At 40.6% G+C, this 19,275-nt stretch overlaps 1 protein-coding gene and 1 non-coding gene across 2 annotated transcripts in view; one reads left to right on the forward strand and one right to left on the reverse strand.

The window, feature by feature from the left end:
- The window catches only part of MAGI1 (membrane associated guanylate kinase, WW and PDZ domain containing 1), a 763,677-nt gene that overhangs the window by 669,309 nt on the left and 75,093 nt on the right, over nt 1-19,275 (forward strand). Inside the window, 3 exon segments of the mRNA XM_049777123.1 lie at nt 2,597-2,691; nt 13,572-13,754; nt 14,630-15,250. Of these exon segments, the coding sequence (XP_049633080.1) occupies nt 2,597-2,691; nt 13,572-13,754; nt 14,630-15,250 (899 nt within the window).
- LOC126015332 (U6 spliceosomal RNA) lies at nt 11,446-11,552 on the reverse strand. Its single transcript, XR_007498207.1, has one exon. It is a non-coding gene; the product is annotated as a U6 spliceosomal RNA (small nuclear RNA).

A 19,275-nucleotide genomic window follows, 5' to 3' on the forward strand; every position in this document is an offset into this window, starting at 1 on the left:
CAATAAAGACAGAGTAGAAATTGAAAACCTTAGCCTGTAAATCAGGGTCCTCAAACTTTTTAAACAGGGGGCCAGTTCACTGTCCCTCAGACCATTGGAGGGTCTGACTATAGTAAAAACAAAACTTATGAACGAATTCTTATGCACACTGCATATATCTTATTTTGCAATGAAGAAACAAAACAGACACAAATACAATATGTGGCCCGCGGGCCATAGTTTGAGGACCACTGCATGACATTTTTTTTTGACTTTGCTGTTTTTTTTAGTTTTGATTAAAACTCATCTACGCCGTTGTGGTCTGAAGCAACTATAGATGACATAAATAATGGTGTGTCACTATGTTCCAAAAGTTTATGAACAGTGATTTGAAATTTATGTAATTTTCATGAACTATGAAGTTTTCATCTTTTAAAACTTAACAATTAAAAATTGTAAAGTTGGGGCCGGAGAGATAGCATGGAGGTAAGTATGTTTACCTTGAATGCAGAAGGATGATGGCTCGAATCCCAGTATCCCATATGGTCCCCAGAGCTTGCCAGAAGTAATTTCTGAGCATAGAGCCAGGAGTAATCTCTGAGTGCTGCCAGGTGTGACCCCAAAAAACAAAAAACAAACAAAAAAAAAGTGAAGTTGTCCTTGGGCACAAAGTGATTAAAAGCAAGTATTGGAAAATTGGATTTGATCCTGGATACCATATGGTACTTCAAACACTGCCCCAATCGTAATCCCTGAACATGACCAGGTGGTACCCCAAACAAACAAAAACAACAACAAAATAACAAAATAGGCATTGGGACCAATACCAGGACCAAACAAACTCATAAGTTATAGTTTGTCAACTGTAAATTATCTTGGCTGTTAAATCCTTTGTTGGGTATTTGTGAATCCAAGAACAGTCCCCAGAATGAGAAATTACTTTCCATCCCCTTGTCCCCTTCCGGAGGGAGACCTTGGTAATATTTATCTGCAGCAAATAATAATCCACACAGACAAGAAGGATAGGGTGTAAAAGATTGGGCAAAGAGAGCGAGAGAATCCTCTTGCAGCCTGCAGCTTTCGCAAAAGGACCCCTCTCCCCTGTCCATGAAGCTATTTATTGCCAACTCCACAGCGCCCCACCTGGAAGGGCTAGGTGGGGCAATAGTCACAGAACAATCCTAAGGAAATACTTTTATATACAACAATTCCAAGAATAATCTTATGGAAATTTTTTCATATACTACAGTCAACCATTGCCATAATTTGTATATGTACATGTGTGTATATGTATATGTGTGTGTGTTCCCATATTTAAAAGGTCTTATTTTTACCTTATCCTCTTTTCTTATTAAAACTATGTCTCTTGATTTTTTTTAACTGGTGAGACTTGGTAGTATTGAAGATGCAATCTGAGGCGTGAGTATACGTAGCTGAATATGTTAGGTGAGCTGGAGAATATCCCCAAGATAAGTCTCATGAGTCACTCACTGGGAGTTATTTCTAGGCTTCCAAGATGAATGAGAGACTGCCATTATGACCCAGGGATGTTGAAAATGGACCCATTGGGGCTTGTGAGGTGACCAGAGAGAAAACGTAGCAAACTGCTCAAATCTTCCTAATCTCCCTATAAGCTTTTGGCTTCAGCAGAACTTTTCTCAGTCACTTTAGCTGCATCTCTCCCTTAATGGGTATGGGTTCTCTTTTCCCTCAGAGTCCTTGGTTTTACTTTGGAATCTCTGTCTAAAGATACCTGGTTTTTAGTTTTGTTTTGTTTTTAAATTGGGCCATACCTACCTGTGCTCTGGACTGAGTCCTATCTATGATCACGATCAAAGCCTGGCAGAGCTCAGAGGCCATATGTGATACAAAAGATCTAATTTGAGGTGGCTGAATGCAAGGCAAGTGCTCTACCTGCTTAACTCTCTCACCAGCCCCGAGATCTGAAATCTTGATTAAGTTAGATGACATTGTTACTTTCCTTATTTTTGCTCAGGGAGCCATATGGGATGCTGGGGATTGAACCCGTTTGTATCATCCATTTAGCAAATGCCCTACCTGCTATATGCTATTGCTCTGGCCCACCAATCTCTTTCAGTCTAAATTCTCTGCCCCTGCTTTTATTGGTTTGGTAGGGTTTTTTTTTTTTTTTTTGGTTTTTTTTTTTTTGGTTTTTGGGCCACACCCGGCGGTGCTCAGGGGTTACGCCTGGCTGTCTGCTCAGAAATAGCTCCTGGCAGGCACGGGGGACCTTATGGGACACCAGGATTCGAACCAACCACCTTTGGTCCTGGATCGGCTGCTTGCAAGGCAAACGCCGCTGTGCTATCTCTCCGGGCCCGGTTTGGTAGTTTTGTAACTAAGAAGTTGAACTCGGATCCAGAGCAATAGTACACTGGTAGAGCATTTATTTGCCTTGCACGCAGCTGACCTGGGTTCAATCCCTGGCATCCCATATGGACCCCCAGGCCTGACAGGAGTAATTTCTGAGTGCAGGTCCAGGAGTAACCACTGAGTGACCCATACCAAACTCCCCCGCAAAAAAAGAAGTTGAACTTTTAAGTCATTGCCCAGCTGTTTGCAGGAAAACCAGTAAACTGTTTCTTCTGTTTCTGGTAGAATGGACAGAAGATCATTCATCACTTATGCCTCCTGTTATTTTAAACCACCCCCCAAGCAATCCTGAGCCAACCAGAGAAGCTCCACTTAAGGGTAAATTGTCTTTATTACTGCATCAAAAAGCCCTATTATAGTTTAAGGAACTTTAAAAAGTAGAACCTTACAAGTAATTCCTTTCCAAGTAATTCATTTGATTGTTAAACATGCAGTAATTGGACTCTAGATAAGGTGTCATTCAAATTTGTCGGAAAATTTAAAAACCTTTTTCTCTCTCTCTGCATTTGTTTTTATTTGGGGCTATACCCAGTTGGTGTTCCTGGCTCTGTGTTCAGACATTACTCCAGCTGTGGCTCAGGAAACTATATGTGGTGGATTGAACCCATGTCTATCTCACTCAGGACTAAGTCCAGAGCACTTTTTCCACTGTTCTATTGTTCCATTCTGTGTTAACACCTTTAGCTATTTATAATACACTCAAAATATTGACTTCCTAAGGAATTTGATTTTTAATAGTCTCTTAAACCAACACTGCTGACACTTGGGGCCAGGTAGTTCTTCATTAAGAGGTTGTCCTATGTATTTTAGCAGCACCCCTCCTTCCTAAGAGTCTAATAGCACTTTCATGTTTCTTTAGTGACAACCAAGAGCCTTCCCAAATATCACCAATGATCCTAAGGGGTGGAACCAATGCACAGTTGTGATCCACTAAGAAACCATGACTCTTTTGTACTGAGCAAAATATATCACACATTGAAAGCTTCGCATCAAATACCATAAAATTGTAGTTCACTTATTTGAACTTTTTGTTTGTTTGTTTGTTTTTGGTTTTTGGGCCACACCCGGTGACACTCAGGGGTTACTCCTGGCTATGTGCTCAGAAGTCGCTCCTGGCTTGGGGGACCATATGGGACGCCGGGGGATCGAACCATGGTCCATCCAAGGCTAGCGCAGGCAAGGCAGGCACCTTACCTCTAGCTCCACCGCCCGGCCCCTTTTTGTTTGTTTTTTGGGTTACACTCAGTGGTGGTATTGGTTGCTCCTGGTTCTTCACTCAGGAATCACTCTAGAGGGCTTTGGGGTTGCCAGGGATCCAACCTAGGTCCAAAGCATGCAAGACAAATGCCCTAACCATTGTCCTGTCTCTTCGGTTCCAAACATTTGATTTTGACTATGATTTTCCAGTAAATAAGAAATAGTTTGGTACTGTTTTTTAAGTTCTTGCCTCCTTTTTTTTTAATTTTTATTTTTTTTATTTAAACATCTTGATTACATATGATTGTGATTAGGTTTTAGTCATGTAAAGAACACCCTCTTCACCAGTGCAACATTCCCACTACCGATGTCCCAAATCTCCCTCCATCCCACCTCACCCCCACCTGTACTCCAGACAGGCTTTCCAGTTCACTCATTCATTCACATGATTATGGTAGTTCTCTGTGTAGTTATTTCTATAACTGCACTCACCACTCTTTGTGGTGAGCTTCATGAAGTGAGCTGGAAGTTCCAGCCCTCCTGTCATTATCTCTGAGGATTGTTGCAAAAATGACTTTTATTTTTCTTAAAACCCATAAATGAGTGAGACTATTGTGTGTCTCTCTCTCCCTCTGACTTATTTCACTCAGCATGATAGATTCCATGTATATCCATGTATAGGAAAATTTCATGACTTCATCTCTCCTGGCGGCTGCATAATACTCCATTGTGTATATGTACCATAGTTTCTTTAGCCATTTGTCTGTTGAAAGGCATCTTGGTTGTTTCCAGAGCCTGGCTATTGTGAATAGTGCTGCAATAAATATAGGTGTGAGGAAGGGGTTTTTCTATTGTGTTCTTGTGTTCTTAGGGTATATCCCTAGGAGTGGAATAGCTGGGTTGAATGGGAGCTCAATTTCCAGATTTTGGAGGAATCTCCATATCGCTTTCCATAGAGGTTGGACTAGACTTACCTCCTTTTCTTGACATTGCTTTGACATTTATGCTGTTTTATGTCATAGATATTAAATATCTAAAATGTTTCATGATGTGACACTTATTTGCATTTATAGGTGGTATGAGCACCCTTGAGAGGTTACTTTTTAAAACAGAACATCTAGAATGATGTTATTTTTAGGCCTCATTGTTCTGAATTGAATAAAAGAGCTATGGATTGGTAGGTTTTGTTGTTTTGATTGTTCCTACAAATTAATGGGTCAGAGAGAGAGTACAGTAAGTGGTCAAGGTTGCCTTGCATGTGGACATCCTTGCATCCCCAGCACAATATATGTCATACCCCAAGCACTCTCAGGAGTCATTTCTTTTTTGTTGTTGTTGGTTTTTAGTTTTTGGGTCACACCCGGCCATGCTCGGGTTACTCCTGGCTCTACGTTCAGAAATCCCTCCTGGCGACAGGAACAGGGACTATATAAGATGCAGTGATTTGAACCACTGTCCATCCTGGATCAGCTGCATGCAAGGCAAACGCCCTACCACTGTGCTATCTCTCCGGCCCAGGAGTCATTTCTAAGTACAAAACCAGAAAGAAGAGCCCCTGAGCATCACAATGTAGCAATAACAACAATTCAATAGATTAAGATAGGTTAAGGTTAATCATCATTTTAGTTAGAGAGTGTTTGTAGCACAAACCATGAAAAGGCTGTAAAATGTTCTTCTTACTTTTTAAGGAGGGCTATAATTGTCTTAGAAAGAAAAGTAGAATAAAACCATGTCTATAACTTTGATCTCCCATGACAATCTTTGTGAAAGGAAAGGAAGCAAATTTCTGCTAGCTGAAATTGTCATGAGATTAGTAATTATCAGTTATGTAAAATTATTTCTTCTCCCTTGGACATACTTCTGTATGAAGATGGCAGTTTTAATAAAGATAGATTATGTAGATAATGACAGGGTCATTACTATCAATATGATTATAGCCTTCTCCATACTTTTAAAATACAAAATGCTAGGTGGGAAGATAGGTAACAGGTCTCTAGCATAGGCTTTCTTTCTTTCTTTTTTTTTCTTTTTTGGTCTTTGGGTCACACCCAGCAGCACTCAGGGGTTACTCTTGGCTCTACACTCAGAAATTGCTCCTTACAGGCTCAGGGGACCATAAGGGATGCTGGGATTCGAACCACCACCGTCCTTCTACATGCAAGGCACACGCCTCCTTCATGCTATCTCTCTGGCCCATGTATAGGCTTTTTATTCAGGAGCCCCAGGTTTAATCACCAGTACTACATGGTCCCCAAGCACTGTGGGAGCTTGGGGGAGTAGCCCCCCCAAGTGCTCTAGGTGTGGCTCCAAAACATATATATTCATATATATAAATATGTTTGTATATGTGAGACATGTCTGTATATTTATGTACATAATATATAGTACGTGCTGTATACGTTATATGCATATATGTATATGTGTATGTAAAGTCTCTGCAACCATTATATCATTTTGCTGCCCTTTCTATCAGACTCTGCATTTCTTCCACCACCCCCCCTTTTTTTGGGGGGGGATCACACCTGGCAGTGCTCAGGGGTTACTCCTGGCTTTAGTCTCAGAAATTGCTCCTGGCAGGCTCGGGGGACCATATGGGATGCTGGGATTCAACCACTGTCCTTCTGTATGCAAGGCTGTCCTACCTCCATGCTATCTCTCCCGCTCCCTCTTCTACCCTTAATAATCTCTATGTCTATATCTTTTTTTTTTTTTTTTTTTTTTTTTGGTTTTTGGGCCACACCTGGCAGTGCTCAGGGGTTACTCCTGGCTGTCTGCTCAGAAATAGCTCCTGGCAGGCACGGGGGACCATATGGGACACCGGGATTCGAACAACCACCTTTGGTCCTGGATCGGCTGCTTGGCAAACGCCGCTGAGCTATCTCTCCGGCCCTCTATGTCTATTCTATATAGTCAACATTGTAAAATTTATTTTGTTGTTTTTGGGCCCACCCATTGTGCTCAGGGGTTATTCCTTGCTGTCTGCTCAAAAATAGCTCCTGGCAGGCACGGAGACCACATGAAACACCGGGATTTAAACCAACCACCTTTGGTCCTGGATCGGCTGCTTACAAGGCAAACGTCACTGTGCTATCTCTCCGGGCCCCAACACTGTAAATTCTATTTGAGCCTTTCTATGTGCTGCTTGCTCTCTTGGCTGCCTCTTTCCTCTCCCTCCACTCCATTCTCAGCTTTGCTAACTCTTATAAATCTCAAAGTTTTACTCAGCTCTCCTATCATGATCACTCTTTGCCTTTTAAACTTTCTCAATTTTTAGTTTTTTTAAATGTATACTTCAAACTAAGCATAATCTCTTATGCTTACTTATGCTTATCTACTTGATAAGTTTCTGCTGAAATTCGTTGATGAATAAAATAATATCTTTACATACATATGAATACATGCATATACAATAGCCTACTAAACTTTCTTGAAGGAGTCTTAGGGAGAAAATAAATGAAAAAAAATATATATATTTTTTTGAATTTGGATCATACCCATCAGCACTCAGCGGCTACTCCTGGCTCAGAAATCGCTTCTGGCAGGCTCGGGGGATCATATGGGATACCAGGGACCAAACTGGGTCTATCCAGGGTTGTCCGTGTGCAAGGCAAACATCCTACCATTATGCAAAATGAAATCTTTATAGGTTTATGCTCGGGTGCACAAGTGCTTAGTGTACTGAGTTAAGAAATCAAACAGCGGCGTTTGCCTTGCAAGCAGCTGATCCAGGACCAAAGGTGGTTGGTTTGAATCCCTTACGGTGTCCCATATGGTCCCCCATGCCTGCCAGGAGCTATTTCTGAGCAGACAGCCAGGAGTAACCCCTGAGCATCGCCGGGTGTGGCCCAAAAACCAAAAAAAAAAAAAAAAATCAAACTGGGACCAGAGAGATTGTGCCAGATTTAGATTCTTGCCATATATGGTGACCCACGTTCAATTCCTGGCACTGTCTACCATCCCTAAAACACTTCCTGGGGTCACTCTTAAGTAGAGCGAGAAATTGCCCCTGAATATTTCTGGGTATGGACCAAACCCTTCTGTTTTCCTCCTAAAGAAAAAATTTTAGAATCTTTGAAGCTCAAGTTATTTGTTTGTTTTTGGGGTCATGCCCTGATGCTTATAACGAAGAATGCCATTGGCTGTTTGTTGCCATTTAATTTTAAGTTAATTGCAATTTAAAAAATGAAAACATTCAGCTTCTCAACCTCACAAATTACATCTCAGAGGCTCAATAGCTACACATGACTAGTGGTTGACATCAAAATATAGATAGAGTCATGCATTTCCCTTGTCACTGGCAGTAGTGATCCAGCACTAGGTTATTCAAAAATTGGTGCCAAGAATAATGCCAATCTGAGAGAGAAGCAGATACCTAAGGGTTATGGAAGGGGAGATCTGAGGGCTTGAATAAAGAAAACCCTGATTTAATGAGTGTATGGTAGGTCCAGGAAATGTGCACATTTGTAAATGCTTACCCACCTGGTTTATCTCCATAATCTTAAAACCAGTGAGTGATGAGTCAGTAGGCTTGATCTTGAAGAAAATTGCCACAGGGCTGCAGCAGAGAGCTCCAAAATTCACACTTTGGGGAGAAAGCCTTTCTTTTCAAAAGCTGCAGTAACTGATGACCCATCATATAGAAAATAATATATGCGTATAAATGTCACATCCACTGGTCTTACCCTTCCTCATCAAGTATTAGGAAAGGAAGTCAGTAGTATAACTTCAAAGCTCTGCTTATGTCTTCGTAAAGTTGGAAACTTTCTAAGCTTAAAATATGCTAAGGGATTTTTAAAATTCATTCAGAAAACTGCCAGGCACATTTTCATATCCTGTAACTTTGCCTATAATAAGAGTAAAAATTTAAATATTTAGCCATCTCTTTTAGGTCTTTTCAAATGTAGCATTAGTTATACAATTATTCAACACAAATGTTGTAGAGCACTTAAAACGAAGGGGTACCTTGCTTCACACTGGCCATATAACAGAATGTTCCTGGAGTTTACATGTCTGTGGTTGTAGGTTTGATTTTCATATGCACTGGCCTCCCCATTCAAGGGGGTGGAGAATGTGAAATTATCATTAAACCAATAAATGTGATTTATACTGTATGGAGTGAGGATAAAAAGAAAACCTTATGAGAATATGATTTTAATAACCAATTTGTTTTATTTTATGTACCTTTAAACTCCTGGTCTAATATATGCATTGCATGTACTCTATTACATGTCTAACAGGAAGATTTTGTTTGATGTATCTATGAATAATAAGATTTTTCCCATCAAGCTTCCCTATTCCCCTAACAACCTCTGCCTCAAAATATAAGCTATGCTGGCACTGAAGACACAGTATAGGGCACTTGCCTTGTACACGGCTGGCCCTGGTTTGATCCCTGGCATCCTTGAGCCTACCAGGAGTGGTTCCTCAGTGCAGAGTTAGGAAGAACCCCTTAGCACACCGAGTATGGCTAAAAAAAAAAACAAAAAACAAAAAACAAAAAACAAGAGAATATAGGGTATGTATGTGTCTCTAATGTAAAATAGAGGAGTTCTATCAATTTTACTTCATTTCCCATCTGACAGTTTCCAAGATAGCTGTCTCCCTTCAGCTTTCTCCCCGCCCCAACCCCACTTAATCTCATCTTTTTTTTGTTTGTTTGTTTGGTTTTTGGGTCATACCCAGCGGTGCTCAGGGGTTACTCCTGGCTGTCTGCTCAGAAATAGCTCCTGGCAGGCATGGAGGATCATCTGGGACACTGGGATTCGAACCAACCACCTTTGGTCCTGGATCGGCTGTTTGCAAGGCAAACGCCGCTATGCTATCTCTCCGGGCCCCCATCTTTATGGCATCTTGGTAGGTGACTGAATGAATGGTGAATCCTGCAGGGTCCTGCCTCCCCAGCCAGAGTGACAGGTCATGCCATTTGTCATCTTGCTTCTAATATTGTGTTTAAGAGGAGCTCAGTGACAAGACCTCTGTCTCTTGGTCGTTAATGGAGCCATTTTAACAGCTAGAAACTTTTATAATATGCAATTAAAATTTGAATGGTGCCCAGAGACCATTTTCAAAAGGCCTATTAGAAACAGATAACCAGGGCCCAGAGAGATAGCACAGCGGTGTTTGCCTTGCAAGCAACCGATCCAGGACCAAAGGTGGTCGGTTCGAATCCCGGTGTCCCATATGGTCCCCCGTGCCTGCCAGGAGCTATTTCTGAGCAGACAGCCAGGAGTGACTCCTGAGCATCGCCGGATGTGGCCCAAAAAACAAAAAAAAGAAAAGAAAAAAAAAAAGAAACATTTAACCAAAAATAACTTTCCTCCGGGATGCCAGGGTAATGGTGACTTTCTCTCTTGCTTTTGCTTATGATAACATTGGCAGTGGTGGGTTGTGTGGTGTGTTTGTTTGTTTGTTTATTGTTAGATGACCTAACATTAGTTTCCAACACTGAGTTTTAGGAGATCAGTTTCATACCACTTTAAACATCAGTGACAACATTCCTCACATCATCCTTACCCAGCATCCTGCCTGGTGGGCCAGTGAGTCCTTTTTTGAGTCTCTCTCTTAACCTTAGCTGTTCAGTCAGAATCCAAGTGTGTTTGAACTTGCTTTGCTCTCTGTTTCCTACTTACATGTGACATGGTCACTTACTCTTGTTTCTTCATGTGACTAATTTCACTTTGTTTGCCATGGTCCAGTGACATTCATGCTGTTGAAAATGCAAGATGGGCTGGAGACATAGCATGGAGGTAGAGCGTTTGCCTTTCATGCAGAAGAATGGTGGTTTAAATCCCGACATCCCATATGGTCCCCTAAACTGGCCAGTAGTGATTTCTGAGCATAGAGCCAGGAGTAACTGCTGACCACTGCCAGGTGTGACCCAAAAACCAAAAACCAAAAACCAAAATAAAAAGGATAGATTTCAAAGTTTCTTACCGTTGAGTAGTAGTAATCTTTTATTTCTTTTGTTTTGTATTATTTTGATATCATATCCAGTGAAGCTGAGGGCCTGCTTCCTATCTAACCTATTTTTTATCATACAACAAAACCTTTGTTAACATTTTGAACAGGTTTAGCTATTACTGAAATTGGATTTTTTTTGTTTTTTTTTTTGGTTTTTGGGCCACACCCGATGGTGCTCAGGGGTTACTCCTGGCTGTCTGCTCAGAAATAGCTCCTGGCAGGCACGGGGGACCATATGGGACACCGGGATTCGAACCAACCACCTTAGGTCCTGGATCGGCTGCTTGCAAGGCAAACACTGCTGTGCTATCTCTCCGGCCCCCCCCCTTTTTTTTTTATCCTTCTACTGGGATTCAAACCACTGTCTGCTGTCTTTATGCATGCAAGGCAAACGCCTTACCTCCATGATATCTCTCTGGCCCCTAATAACATAAATTCTTTATTTTTTGGGGGGGTCACACCCAGCAGTGCTCAGAGGTTACTCCTGGCTCTATGCTCAGAAATCACTCCTGGCAGGCTGCGGGGACCATATGGGATGCCGGGATACAAACCACCATCCTTTTGCGTCTAAGGCAAATGCCCTACTGCTGTGCTATCTCTCTGGCCCCAAATAACAAAAAAAAAAAAAATTTTTTTTTGTCCTTCTACTGGGATTCAAACCGCTGTCTTTCTGCCTTACCTCCATGATATCTCTCTGACCCCTAATAACATAAATTCTTTATTTTCGGGGGGGAGGGTCACACCCAGCAGCGCTCAGGGGTTACTTCTGGCTCTATGCTCAGAAATCTCTCCTGGCAGGCTCCAGGGACCATATGGGATGCCAGGATTCAAACCACCGACCTCCTGCATGTAAGGCAAATGCCTTACCTCCATGCTATCTTTCTGGCCCCATGAAATTGGAAATTTTTAAACTTAAAATAATATGGAGGCTTCACGAATTTGCATGCCATCCTTTCACAGGAACCATGCTAATCTCCTCTGTATTGTTTCAGTTTTAGTATATGTACTGCTGAAACAAGCACTTCCTAGCTAATCTGCTTGCTCCTCAGTCGTTCTCAGTGGACCAAGTAAAGCCATGAGTAAAATTCAAGCTCCTACATGCACAGCATGAGCTGTACCCCAGTAGTATTCTTGGCAACATTTTTTTCTCTAGCTTTTGGGCCATACCCAGTGGTGCTCAGGGATTACTCCTGGCTCTGCGCTCAGAAATTGCTCCTGGCAGGGTGCAAGGCTAATGCCTTACTGCTGTGTTATCTCTCCCAACATCTAAGAAAAAAATAAAGGAATATATAAAGAAACTGTTGAAATGTAGGATATAGCAAAAAAAATAAAAGGGTGGGGTTTCTATATAACCATTTGTAAGTAAATTATGGAGGCCGAAGAGATAGCATGGAGGTAAGGCATTTTCCTTGCATGCAGAAGGACAGTGGTTCAAATCCTGGCATCCCATATGGTTCCCCGAGCCTTCCAGGAGCAATTTCTGAGCGTAGAGCCAGGAGTAACCCCTGAGCGCTGCCGGGTGTGACCCAAAAACCAAAGAAAAAAAAATAAAGTAAATTATGTTTATTTAGGGGTTTTATTTGTTTGATTTTTTTTTTTTTTTTTTTTTGGTTTTTGGGCCACACCCAGTGGTGCTCAGGGGTTACTCCTGGCTGTCTGCTCAGAAATAGCTCCTGGCAGGCACGGGGGACCATATGGGACACCGGGATTCAAACCAACCACCTTTGGTCCTGGATTGGCTGCTTGCAAGGCAAACGCCGCTGTGCTATCTCTCTGGGCCCATTTGTTTGATTTTTCAAAGTCACATGTCATAGGCTTCTTAAAAATATAATTATAGAGTGCCAGAGCAACAGCACAGTGGTAGGTCATTTGCCTTACACGTAGCTGACCCTGGTTTGATTTCTGGTACCATATATGGTCCCCCGAACCTGACAGAAGTAACCCCTGAGTACCACTGAGTATGACCCAAAAACCAAAACAAAACATGATTTTAGTGGCTAGAGACCAATTTTAGTGGTACAGCAGATAAGGTGCTTGTCATGCATGCAGCTGACACAAATTTCATCTCTTGCTTCCCATATGGTCTCCTAAGTCCATGCCAGGAGTGGTCCCTAGGCGCAGACCCAGGAGTAAGCCAAGAGCTCAGACAGGTTAACCTAGAAATCAAAATAAATAAATGTTAGCAGTAGACTTTCTTACTTTACTTCATAAATATTAAAAGATACAGATTAATAGGAAAGGCCAAATAACTTCAATATTCAATTAAAAATAAAGTAAGAAATTTTGATTTTGAAAATTGTGATTCTGTACTCTTGAAAATATTAGTGTGGCTATAATATGTTTCCTGGTATCATATTTTCATAATAGTTTTCTGCTTGATTAAAAACAAAAGTGTTAGCTGAATGGGTTTTATCAAACCCAAGACAGCACACTGAAAAATGTTTTTTTAAAACTCTTAAACTATAATAGAATCAGAGGCAAAACTAAAGACCACTCCACTCCATTTTCTAGCAACTTAATTTCATAGCAACTTAATTACTGTCAAAACTTTATGAACTAGAACCAAGGAAATGTATCAGACCAGTGACACCAATCTCACCCTTCTTTTGGGCTGACTTTTGGACGTTTACAACATTGCTCTGTGTATCCCTAAACAAGGAGTCTTGTAAAACTCCAATCACAGTGATGGAGGGAACTTTCCAAGGACTTTTATATGTGCCCCAGGGCCTTCTAGATCTGGAGCTGAAAGGGTTGTGTAAAGGTCATAAGTCATAAGTCATTTCATTAATTATATAATATTGTTTCTTTTTTGTTTTGTTTTGGGGTCACACCCAGCAACGCTTAGGGGTTACTCCTGGCTATGCACTCAGAAGTTGCTCCTGGCAGGCACAGGGGACCATATGGGATGCTGGGATATGAACCATCGTCTGGTCGAATCCGCTGTGTGCAAGGCAAATGCCCTACTGATGTGGTATCTCTCTGGCCTCCTTCATATTGTTTCTCCTAGTGATCTCACTTCCACTTTTCTTGTTTTTCTCCAGGCAAACCTTTTTTTACACGAAACCCTTCTGAGTTGAAAGGCAAGTTCATTCACACCAAACTACGGAAAAGCAGTCGTGGTTTTGGCTTCACGGTTGTTGGAGGGGATGAACCTGATGAGTTTCTGCAGATCAAGAGCTTGGTCCTAGATGGTCCTGCTGCATTAGATGGAAAGATGGAAACAGGTAATGATGTTCCTGACTTTCATAAAGTACTGTGTGGAGAGATTACTAGTTGACAACAGAGCAGAATAAAAACACCTTTATGATTTCATGAGTGTATAAATTTTTTTATAAACCTTGTGAATGAGCAAGCTTCTCCAACTATATCAATGGTATAGGTGACATATTCATTGTGTATAGATAAAATCTCCACAGCCATTTTAACTTTGGATAAAATTGTGCTTAGGAAAACAGTGATTTTTAAAAATAAAAAGTGAGATATATCGAATAAATGAATTTCAATGTATATTTCTACAGCAGGGCTTTTTGTTTTTTAGAAGAAAACTCAATGTTATTTCAAAACTCAGTATATTCTTATTAGCAAGAAAGACAGTGAATTTTAAAAGAATGCTTTCATAGCAGTTAAAATAATAGAAGCAGAGGCTGAAGAGATAATACTGCATACCTTGCATACTGCCAACCGAGGTTTGATCCCCGGTGTTCCATATGGCCCCCAATCACTGTTAAAAGTGACTCTTGAGTGCAGAGCCAAGAGTAACCCCTGAGCATCAAAAACCAAACAAAAACAATAAAGAAACAACAAGAATCAATCTTTTTTGTACTGTTCTATACCACCCCTTAATCAGTTTTCTATTGATAGAGTGCTTTAATAGTGATATGACTTTTCTGAATGTTGGCTTTTATTTGGGGTCCTACATCAAGTGATACAAATTTTTTCTGCCTCTGTATTTGGGGGTCATTCCCTGCAGTGTTCAGGGGCCCGTGCAATGCCAAGATCGATCCCAGGCTTTGCATGATGAGCATGTGCTGCATCATAATTGAGCTACCTCCCTGGTCCCATTACTGTCTTTTTAACTGCCAAATTCTTATCTTTGCAGGAGATGTCATTGTCAGTGTGAATGACACCTGTGTTTTGGGACACACACATGCGCAAGTTGTGAAAATCTTCCAGTCCATTCCCATTGGTGCCAGCGTGGACCTTGAACTCTGTCGAGGTTATCCCCTGCCTTTTGACCCCGATGATCCCAATACGAGTTTAGTGACCTCTGTGGCCATTTTGGACAAAGAACCAATTATTGTGAATGGTCAAGAGACCTACGATTCACCAGCTAGTCACAGTAGTAAAACAGGCAAAGTCAACGGCATGAAGGATGCCCGGCCAAGCAGCCCTGCTGATGTGGCGTCAAACGGTTCCCATGGTTACCCCAATGACACTGTGTCTTTGGCTTCTTCCATTGCCACTCAGCCTGAACTCATAACAGTTCATATAGTCAAAGGGCCCATGGGCTTTGGTTTTACGATCGCAGATAGCCCTGGTGGTGGTGGCCAAAGAGTGAAACAGATTGTGGACAGTCCAAGGTGCCGAGGCCTGAAAGAAGGGGATCTTATAGTGGAAGTTAATAAGAAGAATGTTCAAGCTCTGACTCACAACCAAGTTGTAGATATGCTGATCGAATGTCCAAAGGGAAGCGAAGTCACATTGTTGGTACAGCGAGGAGGTATGTATTTTTATTTGATTTTTTTTTAACCTGAACTGCATTGTTTAATCTTTTGCCCTTTAGGTGGTTCTTTCGGGCTGTTCACATATCAACCCTTTGGGTGGTTTTTTTATTTAGGTGTTTGAAAGTGCATTTAAAAAGTGTTTTTAGGGGCCGGAGAGACAGCTTGCCTTGCAAGCAGCCGACCCAGGACCCAAGGTGATTGGTTCAAATCCCAGTGTCCTATATGGTCCCCCGTGCCTGCCAGGAGTTATTTCTGAGCAGACAGCCAGGAGTAACCCCTGAGCACTGCCGGGTGTGGTCTAAAAACCAAAAAAAAAAAAAAAAAAGTGCTTTTAGTTTTCCCCAACTGCTAGTCTTTTTAGAAAGAACGGTTGTGCTTATTCGTTATGTTACTCAAAGTGTTGCTTTTAAACCTAAGTCAGGTTGTGTCTTGCGAGAACCATTATGATTTAAAAAGTATATTCTTTTAAGTTTTTTGAATCAGAACTGTGGAGCCTGAGCACATAATGTGGATCTGGGCTTCTTTCTTATTCTACTCCTCTACCTCTCCTTTCAAGTTACCAAGAGGCTTTCTGAAGTGCCTTCAGTACTTGAAGCACTTTCCTGTCTTAGTAATGTTCTCAGTGTGTCTGCATGAAATGCTCCTTTTTCAAATTAAAAACAAAATTGTTTTTAAATGATTTTTGTTTTCTGGAGCCAGAGATAGTACAGAGGGTAGGATGTTTACCTTGCACATGGCCAACCCAGGTTCGATTCCTAGCATCCCCTATGTCTACTCTCTTCCCACCCACTCCCACCCCCCACTTCCCAAGACTGCCAGGATTGAGCCTTGAGCATCACTGGGTACAGACTAAAATAAAAAAACATTTTTTATTTTCTGATTTGATTACCAGGATTTACCCCAGGATCTCACACATGAATTGAACTACCTCCATAGCCTTTGGAATGCTTTATTCTCAGCTTTTCAGGTGACTAGTATTGGTCCTTCATTTCTGTTGAACTTTTTCTTTTCCTCTAGATCTGCAGTTGAGGGAGCCAGAAATATATATAACATATTTATTATATAATCACTGATTTATGACTATTTCTTTAACCAACTTACAATGAATTTGCCCACACTAGCAATTATAGCAACCCTTAGATTTCAAATATATTTCTAATTTTCTCTTAATTCCAAAGATCTTTTTGTTAATGTCATTGTACTTTTTTTACCTTGCACGCATATGAAAAAGTCCAGAATATATTGTCACATTAGTCAACATCTATGTGGTCTATTCCAGAACCTGATTAATTTAAAATTGTGGTAACATCAGCAGTCCTTAAAATATACCATATGTGTTGTATTTGATATATGTAAGGATAGAAAGTTTGTACATCTGCAGTTGGCAGACTAGCGCCAGTGACTATTAATCTTTCTAGAACACATATAAATATATTCGTTTCTGTCCTCCATTAGTTATTTAAATCAGGGCTGACATTTTAATCTTCATATCTGGTGGTGGGGGTAAATGAAAAGGTTTCATGAAGCAAAACACACACAGCAGCTAGGTTAAATGAGAAAGTAAATGGCCACTTCACTTGTTCCTTCTAATGAATCTCATTTCTGTCATAATACCTGGTAAGCAGATTGATAAAATCATTAGGTACACACTATTTGTGGTTCTCAGAAATTTTCATCTCAAGGATGAGGCTTTCCAACCTAAGGTCTACGGACCACTCACTGCCTATGAAATTTGCTTCTACCTGAATGGATATGGAGCATACTATGCTGAGTAAAAATAATTCAGAGAAAAAGGGATAGACATAGAATAACCACACTTATTGTGGGATATTAAAAAAAAGAAGATAGTATGGTAATAATACCCAAAGACAGTAGAGAGGAGAGCCAGGTGGACTAGTCCATGGTAAGGAAGCTTGTCACAAAGATCAGGGGAGTGCAGTTAGGGCAGAGAAGGATCCATTATGACAATGAGAGTCGGAAATGATCACTCTGGATTAAAGCTGGGTGCTGAAAAAAGGCAAAGTGATATATAAGATACCCCTTCAGTAACAATACTGAAAACCACAGTGTATTAAAAAAAGAAGAGAAAGAGGAAAACTGTCTGCCATAGAGGCAAATGAGGGGAAGGCAGGATGGATACTGGGGGCATTGGTAGAGGGATGGGTATTGGGACATTAGGAACAGCTGTGTAACTGTGTATCTCATGGTGATTCAACTCAAAATGTATTCATTAAAAAGAAAAACAGCTTAAAAACCACTCTTCTACCATGTTGGTTATTGACTTCCCCACACTGGTGCAGGCAACAAATGACTGAAAAACCTCTTTGAAAAGGATGGGGACCATTTGAAAAAGTTCTTTGGAAAGAACTGTTTTATCTGATTTGAGGCCATAACTGATGATGGTTGTATTTTGTTTTATTTTTAGTCTCTCAAGTTCTGTGGAGTTTTAGGTTGGTTTGTTTGCTATTAATTTTAATTGAGATCAAGTACATCTTGAGTTTTCACTTTTTTTTTTCCAGTTGTCTGCCCCAATCATGTTTTCATTTGTAAAATTCCTGGTCTCAGCAACCTGTTTCAGGCACAATGATGCAGGGATATCTATCCACCTGCTGTGCAAGATGAACCAACCCTCTTCTCCACTACTATCCTCCCTATGGACACATCTGCCTGCTGCTGAGCAGGAAGCACCCTGTTCCTCTGCCAGTTTCCTTTCTCCCTTGCAGTATTGGGCACTTTTCTCTTTCTCCCTCTGCTGTCCATTCAGTAGAATGCTTTTCTTTTCTGTTTCTTTTTTACTTTGGGTTTGGTGTTTAAATCTGATTTTTTTTCTTCTTCTTTTCTAAGTTTCTAAAAGACTGTGTATGTCTTGAGTTTGAAGCCTGATACCAATCTAATTCTAGTGACCTTTTGGGGATATTCCAAAAATAATGCTAAAGGGAATTACTATTTTTTAAAGCATTTGGGTGAGGCTGGAGCCATAACACTACAAATTGGTTTTGGGTGTGGCCCTAAAACCAAGCAAAAATATTGGGTGGTTGTTGGTTTTTAACTTATAAAAGATACATATTTAATTTAAGTGTTTTTTTTCTCTAATTTTTAAAGGAGGGGCCAGAGTAGTACAGAGTAGTACAGCAGGTAGTATGTTTGCTTTGCATCAGGCTGACCAGCTTCCATCCTCTGCATCCCATATGGTCCCCCAAGCCCACCAGCAGTGATTTTTGAATGCAGAGCGAGGAGTATGTAAGCCCAAAGCACTGCTGAATGTGTCCCATAAACCAACCAACCAACAAATCAAAAATAAATAAATAAAAAGCGTAACAAAATCCCTCTCTATGAAACTCTACTGCTAAATTTGCTTACTATAATGGCAAAGGGAAATATTATGATTTGTCTAAGAAAGCATGTTTTTAAGCCTCTTGTAATAAAAATGAACACATTCATATGTTCAAGACAGAGTTAGGTGTAGACATTTAATCCATTAAAATTAAGAAGAGTACTCTGAGGTAAGTGCTTAGTTCCATTTTAGAGAAAAGGATGTTGAGACTTAGATTGCCATTGCTTTAACCAAGAATCCCACTGCTTAATTGTGGCACACTACCTAGGAGTTTTGGTTCCAGAGATTGAGCTCTTAATCACTATGTAATTAGCCTTTGGTTTATAAACCAATACAGTAACTATAAAGGAGTTTATCTTCTATCTAACAAATAAGGTCTGAGGCCTATTGACAAAAATGACACTACTTAATTTTCATCAAGCTTTACTGATGATATTTTAGTTCACTAAGTCATCATTGATCCAAATTGGGACAGCAATATCTAATATCATCCTCTAAGTACATCATTAGAATCACAAGATCGTCTTCCTGTGCTTTTTGTTTTTCTCTGCTTCTGAGATGATGTAAACCATTGTCATTATAACCATCAAGAATCTTTTGCCTGGGAGTTAAGCGTGGTTCATATTAGGCACTTCTCCTTTCTTCCATCATGGCCTCACATTGAAGAATGAATTGCAAATTGTACAA

The sequence above is a fragment of the Suncus etruscus genome, chromosome 7 (assembly GCF_024139225.1).
Source record: "Suncus etruscus isolate mSunEtr1 chromosome 7, mSunEtr1.pri.cur, whole genome shotgun sequence".
NCBI classification, from domain to species: domain Eukaryota; kingdom Metazoa; phylum Chordata; class Mammalia; order Eulipotyphla; family Soricidae; genus Suncus; species Suncus etruscus.